The sequence below is a fragment of the Staurois parvus genome, unplaced genomic scaffold (genome assembly GCF_062004578.1).
Source record: "Staurois parvus isolate SC_StPar_1 unplaced genomic scaffold, SC_StPar_1.0 ptg000715l, whole genome shotgun sequence".
NCBI lineage: Eukaryota > Metazoa > Chordata > Amphibia > Anura > Ranidae > Staurois > Staurois parvus.
Window position 1 is genome coordinate 12046269 of NW_028318511.1, and position 12199 is coordinate 12058467.

The 12199-nt window shown below is 39.5% G+C and overlaps 1 protein-coding gene across 1 annotated transcript in view; it reads left to right on the plus strand.

Annotated features, from left to right (window-relative positions):
- LOC149445698 (uncharacterized) overlaps positions 1 to 9490 on the plus strand; it is a 41524-nt gene extending 32034 nt beyond the window's left edge. Inside the window, exons 6-7 of the mRNA XM_089653613.1 lie at positions 2776 to 3177; positions 7765 to 9490. Of these exons, the coding sequence (XP_089509739.1) occupies positions 2776 to 3177; positions 7765 to 8730 (1368 nt within the window). The 3' untranslated portion in view covers positions 8731 to 9490. The remainder of the gene's footprint in view (positions 1 to 2775; positions 3178 to 7764) is intronic.
- The last annotated feature ends 2709 nt before the right edge of the window (positions 9491 to 12199 follow it).

Consider the following 12199-nt stretch of genomic DNA (forward strand, 5'->3'; position numbering starts at 1 on the left):
TCCTCTCTCTGGGTTGAGTTACTCTTTTTTTTATTCATTCCACAATTTAAAGCTGAGCTCCAGCCCCCCTAAAATATTTTTGTTAAAAGCTGATCCACGATGACCTTACAAATAGCATTAACAATTGGAATAATTCAATTAAAAGTAATGTAATTACTTAGAAAATCGTAAACATTTACCAGGATCTCGGAAGCAGGCAGGTGCCCTGATGGCTGTGGGCATCTGAAGCCAGCAGGTATTTATTTCCTGGAATCGTGCTACTGGCTATCCCAGCATGCACCACTCGTTCTCACGCATGCGCAGTACAGACACTGCTTGGCGCGAGGTGTGCAGTTGCCATAACAATGATGGGGATGGATGAAGTTCCCGCCCCCGTCATGCAACCTGTACAGCACTGTACTGCAAGGAAGGGAATATATCATGGACTCTGGTAAAATGGCGCAAAACACCTCCCATTCATTTCCGGTTTCCAAGTCCTGCGATTACAGGAAACCAAAGGACTCCTGGGATACAGGAAACGACATCCCAGGAGACCTTGCAAATCACCTTACGACGTCATCGCCTAGGTGGTCGGGACCAGACCTGCAGGCTTGCAGTGGATTAAAAGGTATGTATAATAAAAAAAAAAAAATGTGCTTTACTTGTGCTTTATTTCACAGGGACTACATAATAAGGTAAAGTATTAAAAATGGGTGGAACTCCGCTTTACTATTTGATTATAGGGTCACCTAATCATCTTCCCAGCTCACCCTTTTATTGTCAGTACTGCTGAACAATAGTTACTTGCCTGCTTCTGAAGAGTTGAAGAAGGGGGATACCCTCTCTTCATGCCCCCGTTCCCTTTTCTCACTTCGCCTTTGCTGCCAACAAGGAATGTGCTTGAGATACTGTATCATAACAAGCCAATCTTTCCTCTCCTTTTCACTCCTTCCTGTACCTGAAACAAGAGGCATTATATATCCAACATGAAGTTGCAAAACCTTACATTAAAACTCCATACCTCACCTAACTGATGCACTGCCCCAAACCCAAAGATCAATTTACCCCATCCTCACAACTCTTAAAAATATAATGGATGCTCCCACCACCAGGTTTTAGTTTACCAATGCATAGTGTTCTTCAATCTTGAATACTATGTATGCTGACAAGTGTTGTTCTTACCTTTTGGTCCTCGTGCATGAGGAATAAGAATTACCCATTGCCTATTTTTTGTTATTTGTTTTTAAACCTAATAAAAAATGAAATTGAAAAAAAAAAAGGTTTTACAAAGTCCTTTGCTAGGAAGACTGATAACTGTGGTATTTGGTAATGTCCACTTGTAAAATTGATGTCTTCTGTGCAACTCCTAGTTTGACATTTATTAAAGGGTTTGCCAATTTTGTTTTACTATATTTGGAGTATATAAGAGAGGTCTTTATCTGCCTTGTGCAAGTCTAAAGTTCTCATATTGTATAAAGGAACTGTTAGAGGTTAGGATCATGTTTTGATACATGGCTAACGCTGAGCTCCAGGCAGGCAGCTAAATATGAAGTAGGAATACAAATAATCTAGCAAATAATTTGTATTCTGAGCAGGCAATCTTGTGATCCAGACACCCCCTTCCAGATTTACATCCACATCCTTAACCTCCACTGCAACAAAAACACAAGCTGGTCATGAACAGTGGTCAAAACACACCCAAACCTGCCCTTCCAGCCATATAAATGCCAAAAGTAGGATATTCCCCTAAGCCATAAAAAATACAGTCATAACCTGTGCTCTTCTTTGGAAAGTATTGAGCATTTACAATACCCCATCCCATTTGTACTTGAGATTCCATCCAGATTAAGAAAATTAACGTATTTCTATCAAATTGGGGCTTCCACTATATGACAGTAGCAGGTGGTCTTCATGGAGAGATGATGGTTATAAATAGACCCTGATGCCTCTTTTTGCCTTCAACCACTGTAAATCAAGGACTGAGAACCCATGTTCTGTATCTTACCAAGCTGGTGCCACTGGTACCAGCTGTACTCCAGTACATCCAACATTTTTGGAAGTGCTGTTCACACATTGTAAATCTCCACTTGAGAGTGAGTGCAGCTTGGAAGACAGCCTACCTACCTGCATACTTTTATCTCCTCACTTTCTGAGCTTGGGGAGAGCTTTTCTGACAAATGGAAAGATGATCATACCACAGATGTAAGAATAACCCATCTGTGCTTTGTAGTTCCATCCATCAGCTTCCATGTCACCAAAGGACACATATTCTGCGTCCGTTTGTGTAAAAAAAAATTCTGATCTTTAAAAATATACCAATATTTATATTTTTTTCAATACTTTATGTGATGCTTACTGCATAAATCAACATGAAATGCAAAAGGAGGTCAAATACAGATCAGAAGGAGCTTAATTGTAGGCAAATGCACATGTGAAATTCTGAATGATCTCTAATGGATCTCAAATGGAAGCGGAAAGCACCAAAATCAAGCTGCATTTCTCCCTTGACATAAGCCCAAAGCCTGTCGACACAGGCCCTAGGACTGGCAGCTGCATCATAGTTGAATATAAAACATGCATGTTGCTTACAGGCTGGTGTATAAAACTGGATGAGAGGTGAAATGCTTGTTGTGCCCAGTTATATTTCACATTCGCGTTCCACAGGTTAGCAAATAAAAAGTATATAATTAGTTACTATGGGCCACATGTCCAACTTTACCTTTCTCCATTTTTATATATCAACCTCACCAGTGCTTTTTCTTTCTATTTTCCCATCATATTCCATCATATTAACAGGTAGCCTCCCTTCTTCGATATTTACCTGCTGATGTGTTGGCTTCAGTGAAGGTTCCACACCAAGGTCCTGATGGCAGCATACAAACAGAAGGCATTAAATGCCCATCATCATCAATTGCCATCACTTCACAGATGAGTAATTTAGCCATCAATACTGGCAATCTGAAACATACTAAGGAAGAGAATACAGTGGAGTCTCAATCTACACCAAGAGTGACTGCTTTTACCCCTTGGAGTCCTAGAAGGCAAAAGTCAATTTCTACTCTTCATACACTGTACACCTCCACTGAGAGTGAGTGCAGCTTGGAAGACACACCACCTACCTGCAAACTTCTATCTCCTCGCTTTCCTAACCTTGGGGAGAGCTTTTCTGACGAACGAAAAGATGATCAGATGACTGATGTAAGAATATCAATTTATTTAATGGGTTGTACAGGAAAAATATATTTAAAAGACAACTTCGTTTTATATACTCTAGGTCAGGCCTGTACAACTCAGCTAACACTTGCAGTATATTGAAATCTTAAGTAGCCTGCAGAGAGCCCAAATGTCCTCACTACTGAACACCTGTAGGATGAATTGCTATGCCATTGTAAAGCCAAGTCTTTTTATCCAACATCAGTACCTGACCTTACAAAATGGTCACAAATGCACATATTCCTATAGAGACACTGCAAAATCTTGGGAAAGACTTTCCAGAAGAGTGTAGCCTGTTATAGACACGGGGGAGAGGAGGGAGGGGGGGCAACTTTTTTAATACCAATAGTTTTGGATGAGATGTTGAAAAAGCTGATTAGGCCTCTTGCACACTGCAGCTTGAAAAAGCTCAGTGCAGCATTTGTTTTACTGATCTAAAATGCAGTCCACATATAGTGGATATAAGAAGTCTACACACCCCTGTTAAAATGTCAGGTTTTTGTGATGTAAAATAATGAGATAAGGATAAATAATTTCAGAACTTTTTCCATCTTTAACGTAACCTATAAACTGTACAACTCAATTGAAAAACAAACTGAAATCTTTTTTGGGTGGGGGGGAGTAAACATAAGCTGAAATAATGAGGTTGCATAAGTGTGCACACCCTCTTATAACTGGGGATGTAGCTGTGTTCAGAATTAAGCAATCACATTCAAAATCATGTTAAATAGGAGTCAGTACACACCTGCCATCATTTGGTTAACCCCAAATAAAGTTCAGCTAGTAGGTCTTTCCTGACATTTTCTTAGTCACATCCTACAGCAAAAGACATGGTCCACAGAGAGCTTCCAAAACATCAGAGGGATCTCGTTGTCAAAAGATAACAGTCAGGAGAAGGGTACAAAAAAAGTTTCAAGGCATTAGATGCATGGAACACAGTGAAGACAGTCATAATCAAGTGGAGGAAATATGGCACAACAGTGACGTTACCAAGAACTGGACGATCCTCCAAAATTGGTGAAAAGACGAGAAGAAAACTGGTCTGGGAGGCTGCCAAGAGGCCTACAGCAGCATTAACCTCCTCAGCGGTCTGATTATGTCAGTATTTCTGTGCTCAAAGTGGTAAATTTTTTTGCATGGAAATATGTATTTTTTTTATTGTAGGCCTGTAATTTTTAGGAATAACTTACTGAAATCTGTCCAAACAAGAGTCTAGTAAACATCCCGAGTAGGATAAAACTTGAAACACGAAATCTTAAATTATAATTTAATAAATAATCATAAAAAATAATATAATAATACATTTAATTCAATAATATAATCAAACCAAAAACACTGAAATTTGAAATATAGCGCCAAGTTCGCACATCACTGAGCTTAGTCACAAAATCGTTTTCAGTGTCTGATGACGAATTTCCCCACGAATCATTATCACTCAATTCTGCAAGTGGTTCTGATTTACTATCGCTGTTCTCTAGCTGGTCTAAAACCGCTTTTGACCTAAAGTGACGCTTTTTGGACGCCATGGACATTTCTCAGTTTCCGGGCAATAAGGACAGTAAAAATGCAGGCAGGGCACAGGACAAAGCACTCGGGACAAAATGTATCTGAAATGGTTTGATACAGTAATGTTTTACTATGTGATTTTAGTGAATGTCACTTTTTGGCATTTTCAAATTTCCCACCGTTTCGTCCCCCGTACGTCCCGACACTCGCAGGGGACGGAACCCAGATGACAGATGCCAGCAGCCACCGGATTACATTGCCGGGGACACCGCAGGAGGGACCTTGCAGGAGCGCAGGACAAGGAAAGTGATCGAGGGATCGTAGAGCAGCGCCGCATGGTAAGCCCGAGTGTAGCTGTGGTACTGAAACTTTACTCCGAGCTACACTCAGGAATACCACCAGGGAGGCTACAGGAGCTACAGGAATATCTGGCAAGTACTGGCTGTGTGGTACATGTGACAACAATCTCCCGTATTCTTCCTATATCTGGGCTATGGGCTAGAGTGGCAAGACGGAAGCCTTTTCTTACAAAGAAAAAAATCCAAGCCTAGCTAAATTTTGCAAAAACACATGTGAAGTCTTCCAAAAGCATGTGCTAAAATGTGTTTTGCTCTGATGAAGCCAAGGTTTAACGTTTTGGCCATTTTTCCAAAAGATATGTTTGGCGCAAAAACAACTCTGCACATCACCAAAAGAACACCATACCCACAGTGAAGCATGGTGGTGGCAGCATCATGCTTTGGGGCTGTTTTTCTTCAGCTGGAACTGGGGCCTTAGTCAAGGTAGAGGGAATTACGAACAGTTCCAAATACCAGTCAATATTGGCACAAAACCTTCAGGCTTCTGCTGGAAAGCTGAACATGAAGACAAACTTCATCTTTCAGCATGACAACGCCCCAAAGCATACATCCAAATCAACAAAGGAATGGCTTCAGTAGAAGATTAACGTTTTGGAATGGCCCAGAAGAGCCCAGACCTGAATCCTATCGAACATCTGTGGGGTAATCTGAAGAGGGCTGTGCACAGGAGTTGCCCTCGAATCTGACAGATGTGGAGTGTTTATTGGCAAGTCAAGATGTGCCATGCTGATAGACTCATACCCAAAAAGACTGAGTGCTGGAATAAAATCAAGAGGTGCTTCAACAAAGTATTAGTTTAAGGGTGTGCACACTTATGCAACTATAATTATATTAGTTTTTTATTTTTACTTCCCTCCACCTAAAAGATTTTTGTTGTTCAACTGAGATGTACAGTTTATATGTTACATTAACCACTTGCCCTCCTGAGGATTTACATCCCTTTCTGACCAGGTAATTTTTTGCATCACGGCACTGCATTACTTTATCTGACAATTGCGCGGTCATGCAACACTGCACCCAAATTAAATTTATGTCCTTTTTTCCCTCACGAATTGAGCTTTCTTTTGGTGGTATTTGATTGCCTGTTTTTTAATAGCGCAAAAAATAAAAAGACGACCATTTTGAGAAAAAAAACTATTTTTGACTTTTTGCTATTAAACATGTCCAGTAAAAAGTTTTTTAAAATCAAATTTAGTCATAAATTTACACCAAAATGTATTTTGCTACATGTCTTTGCTAAAAAAAATCCCAATATATGTAAATTAATTGGTTTACATGAAAGTTATAGCGTTTACAAATGGCGTTATAGATACTGGCTTTATTTTATTTATTTTTTCTAGTAATTGTAGCGATCAGCGACTTATAGTGGGAATGGGAGTGTTTTACATAGGGGGCGGTGTGTGTGTGCTTCATGGTAAGTACACTGCTCTGGATGGCTGTGCTATGCACAGCCATCCAGAGCAGTATGCCCGAGCTGACAGGGAGGAGGACTGTTAGTAAACAAAGCAGTCTTCCTCCCCGTTGGAGATGCTCAGTAATCACTGGGCGCCGGCAGGGAATCACCGGCCGGGGACCCGATGATTGACAACCACGGCGGAGAATAACAGCGTAGGTAGGGCGCGTGCACACCCAACCTGGAAACACAAACTCACATATATATACATGATTTTGCGCAACCCTGCCACCCTCTAGCATTATATCTGCTATAGGGCGTTCGGGAAGCAGTTAAAAGGTGGAAAAAGTTCTGTAATTCTTTATCTGTGGCTCATTTTTTTACATCACAGAAACCTGACATTTAAACAGGAGTGTGTAGACTTTTTATATCCACTGTACATGTAACACAAATGCCTGCGATTACGTCTAGAAATGCTGATTCTCAAACATTAGTACTGTGTGAAAGAAGCCATGGATGTGATAGTCTAGTGTTTACAAACTTTTTACCCTATAATGCATGACCAACAGCTCATATATGAATGCCAGACAAGTGCTCTCAGATTAAAAATTCTCTGAGAGAAGATTTTTCTGCACCCTGGGAAAGCATAAAACAGGAGCATAGAGACAGTTTATAAAACACATTTAGTATAAGATCATGGCTTGATACAATAATTCTTCCCTATTCTACTCAAAGGTATCACTGTGCTCATATAAATTAGGCCCCTGGCACCTTGTCATTTGTTCATATGTTTTAAGGTGAAAACAGTTAAAAGGATAAATCTGATAGATCTACACAAAACTATCATGGTTGTCTGTTCAGTATTCGGAGGGCCATAAAACGCTGTTGCAAATCCTTTACCAAATGAGAGGCTGCCTGATTTGCTCAAAGTATAAGCCTCATTCTGTCCTTGTTTGGGAAATGTCCTCCTTTGTATTATGCATTTCTATAGTACAAATTGGGAAGAGGCTAACCAGGGAGCCTTAATTTTCTACAGTGGCTCCTGGTGGCTTTTGCACAATGTGTTATTAGCAGGAGAGTAATTGATAACTGAACCAGTCAAAAATACTCCACCTATAGTATAGCATCATCATAAAGAGAAACTTAAACGGTTAACACTGGTAAAGGCTACAGTGGATGTTGCAACATTTTACTAAGTAGATCATAAAAATGATTATATGGAGCTTGGGGTTGAAGGAGCTTTGATATTTTCTAAAATATATTTACAATACATGTTTCTTTTCTTTACCAAATCTCAACAATGTATCCCAACAGGGCTGTGATTCCAAATCAGAACAAAAACATGCAGGAGCTTCAAAGTCTTCATTACCTCTACATTCTTCATTACCTAGTCTCTTACCTGCACATCGAACCCCTCAACGTAACCATCACTCCAGGACCAGCAGTACTGAAAGCTCTGAAGATGATCCGCTCATGAGCTGGACAGATGCACCTTCATATGAACCACCACTGGATTACAACTCTGCCCAAAAGATTTTAGATACCCTTTTGGGGTTGCAAAATTCTGGCACAAATATTGCTAAGCATGAAATTGCTGGTGGATTTTCCTCTGTTGATGCTTCAAAGATTGATGGGCATCTTATTAGAAGTGAAAATAAGTACTCAGATAATCCAAAAAGTGTTTCTCCAAGAATTGACGCAAAACATATGTCTTTTTCAGGAGTAAACAAAGATTGTCTACACACTTCTGGTAAACATTCTCAAAATGATAGCATACTTTGCAACACCCACAATCCTTTACCCAGTCCAGTTTGTGCAGACAGCAAATTACCCCCACTACCAGTCAAAAGACCTTTAGTTCCAGGAAGTTTTGTCAATACATGTCCAGTCCTGAGCCCTGTAGGAGAAGTTGGTTTTCGCCCAGTGGGTAAAAATGAGGGTTTGACCCATCATAAATTAGACTTTCTTACACCAACATGTTATTTGCCCTCACCAATGCAGTCTACAGATCCTCTCAATCAACATCCTGATCCATTTGGGCTTAGAAGCCTATCAGGAACTGATTTGGCTATGGGGAACTGGGAAACTAGCCAGAGTCATCAGCAGGAGGGGCAGAGGGAAAGGAAGCCTAGAAAAGACAGAACAGTGACTTTCAGTACAATGAACAATGATGGTCAGACAAAGCAAAGTCTAGTAACAGCGAGGTCAAAATTCATGTCCAGCAAGATTGCAGATCAAGGGCAAGAAGATAGTACATCAATGGACTCAACCCTACTTTGAAGAGTTAGACTATATATGAATGGATATTTGTAAAATCATTTTGATCATACAGTTGGTGATCAAAACAACAAATAATGAATTCTTTAACTTTGTGTTGGTATCTTAACTGTTATATAATTTAATTCTGATAGGTCAAACATGTTTAAGTTTGCTGCTACCATTATACTCACTCAATCAGATGTAGATGTACAATGATCGACAAATGAAATCTATTTTGTTTCTAGAGGCAACAAATACTTCAATATTGAGGACGAATTCACGTCACAGTGCATATTCAGCCAATCTCAATGCACATCTGAAACTGGAATTTGAACAAGCTAGATTCATTTTGTTTAAAATAAAATGATACTCTGCATGTGTGTTGGGAACATTGTACCTGGGAGAAAATCTTTTCTGTGCTGTCTGCTTTGAGTATTATCTCACAACTCTATTAATTATTGAATATTATCGCTCTAATAAAGAATGGCAGTTGATGATGGCAATTTATGAGATCACATAACCCATTCCGCAGACTGGCATGTGATGGGAAACAGGAACACTATTAGTCAGTGTACAGTTGCTGGAATGTCTATCTTCACCATTATAATAACAACATACTGATATATAATGTCAATTGTGTTTACCTGTGGTTGCTAGTATTACTATTGTATACTTTATCTGTTTACATTAGGTTATTGCATGAATAATAAAAAAGTTCTGTGGAAACATAGGATTTTTTTAACAGCTATATTTAAAATAAATCTGTCATGAGTGAATTACACAGGCTGCACTTGCTCTCCTTTTGAAAAAGCTAGTTACGTAGCTTTCATGACAAAGATTTGGTTTTAATACCATTGGAGTCACTGACACAGAACCAATAGTGATAAACGTTTCTCATATGACAGGTATCCTCCCGCGAATAATAACTTCCCTAATATTTATGTGCAATAACAATCCCGCGCTTCCCTCTAATGAGTTTGTGCTCATATTTAACAGTGAATATAGTTCCAAATAAAGTGATAAATAAATAGTGGCTGCAAACAAAACAAAAAAAAACTAGAAAAGCTACAGTTTCTGGGGAAATAGTGTGAAGTGTTCTTGTGTTCAGCTCCCACTCTAGTTTTGAACATTCCGCCATTCATTCCTATGGGAAAATTTCACCACAAAAATGCCGATATTTCGTGAACAATTCGTCGAAACGTTCTACAAAGTAATAGCACACCAAACGGGAACAATCCGCACGTTTCGGTATATTACTGTCTATGTAGTGTAGAAACTGTGGGAGGAGTTAGGGTGTTAAATTTGGCTATAATAATAAGAATATACCGTATATGTGAGATAACAGTAAGTGGTCTTGCCATGCAAGAACACTTAATTATATATTTATTGCACCACAGTGGTGGTGGGAGTCACTATACATGGTTTTTATAATTAAACACCAAGATTGGCTAAGGATTACATGTGGTGCAACACACTAGAGGCTGTTTCTTGATTTAAATTGAATTTATTGTTGCACATTCACTGAGGATATACTGCAGTGAGCACTTTTTATTGGGTACATAAGAATACTAGTTGGCACAGCATATATATTTTAAAGTCCTTAATATTGTTAGCTGCTAAGGTAATGTGTACATTATTAAAATGAAAAGCTTTTGCTGTCTTACAGTCGGAATTTATCGATGCTCTCATTGCGTTAATTGTGCACAGATGTTAAAGCCCAACTCCGGACATTTGCTTAAAGTGGTTGTAAACGCAAAACTATAAAGCTGCATGATCTATTCGAATATAGGGTTCTTAAAGCAATAGTGTTTTTTTTTTTAATAAAATCTTTAAATACCCTTTTAATGGAGTACTATAGTGCGGTCATGCTATTTTTTTTTTTTTTTTTTTTAACTTCGCTTTCCCGAGCACAGGGACTAGTTAGCAAGGGGCTGCTAATTCTCAGCAGAGGAAGGAGCAGCTGCAGAGGAATCCTCACTCCATCAAGGCAGGAGGGGTGGAGAAGGGGATGCAGCTTTCAACAGACGGGAACTTACAGACACGCTGTGCTATTGTAAAGCATGTCTGTACAGACAACGGCATGACGAAAGACATAAAGGGACCACGGTATCATGGATTGGTAGCCATGATTAGCATGGTCAGTTTGCTCTCAGGAAGAGGCACAGGCAAGATCAACCAGGTATTATACCACACAGGAAAGCGTACATAACATTGCACTATTACAAAGCATATTACCTTGCTTTAAAAGACAGTAGCATCATTTTTAAGGTTTACAAACACTTTAAATAGTTCCCTATAAAGTTAAAAGTAGTTCTGGCTGCAGTGCACATCTCCTATGGTACTGTCCTCCCACAGTACAACCAATTAAGGGGGTCATTCAACCCAGAAGACTGAGGACATGAGGTGAGTGCAGGGCAGGTCATGTGCTTGCCCCCTGAGAGTGGGTCATAACTGCGTCCTGCAATCTCACTTTAATGATGCAGGGAGCCAGGTGATCATGTCAGCACTGCTCTTACTGCATCATTCAGGACTACCCACAGCTAAGAGAGGATATAAAAAGAAAGAGGACCGTGCAATTCACATACCAGACTTAAAGACATCTGAAAAATGCAATCTAGGGCACACAGAAGGGAAAGCACTAGGGGGGGTGGGAGGGTGCAATCTGGAGTTGGGCTTTAAACAAATCTACTGTATATGCTCATATCAATCAATGGCGGTTTACTTTCCAAATGTTTATTTTAGGGGTGTACTGAAATGTTTCGGCCGAAAACACCCCTATCGGCCATTGGTCGATATGGAAATAAGTACTGAAACAGGTGCCAAAACAACCCCGCCCCCTCGCAGCTGCTGCCCTTCGGTAGTTCTCAGCCTTACCTGAGAAACCAACGAACGATCCCGGCACTGGACAGAGAGATAAGTGAAGGAAAGATGGCTTCCTCTCATCTCTATGCCCTTGGAGGACCAGAGCCATGTCACTTCCGGTGCCTTGGAAAATAGGCCATTTTTTTTTTAAAGCACTAGAGCAGTGCTTTTTTTGATCTAATGCTTTACACTGTAGAGAGATGTGAGATCTCATTGATCCCATATCTCTTCATAAAGAGGACCTGTTACTAATTATTTCTATCACAGGGGATGCATGCATTCCTTGTGAAAGAAATAAAAGTGATCACAATTTTTTTTTAAAGGGGCAGTGTAAAAAAACAATTTTTATTAATTTAAAAAAAAGTACTGTAGTTTGACGCCATTCCACAAGCGTGCACAATTTTAAAGCATGACATGTTGAGTATCTATTTACTCGCCGTAACATCATCTTTCATATTTTACAAAAAAATGGGCTATATGGGTTTTTTTAAATCATTAAAGTGCATTTTTTTTTACCAAACAATATATATTAATTTTTAAAAACCGTCCATTTTGGTTTTCGGCCAAGTGCATCCTGAATTTTCGGTTTCGGCACCAGAATTTTCATTTCGATGCACCACTAGTTTAT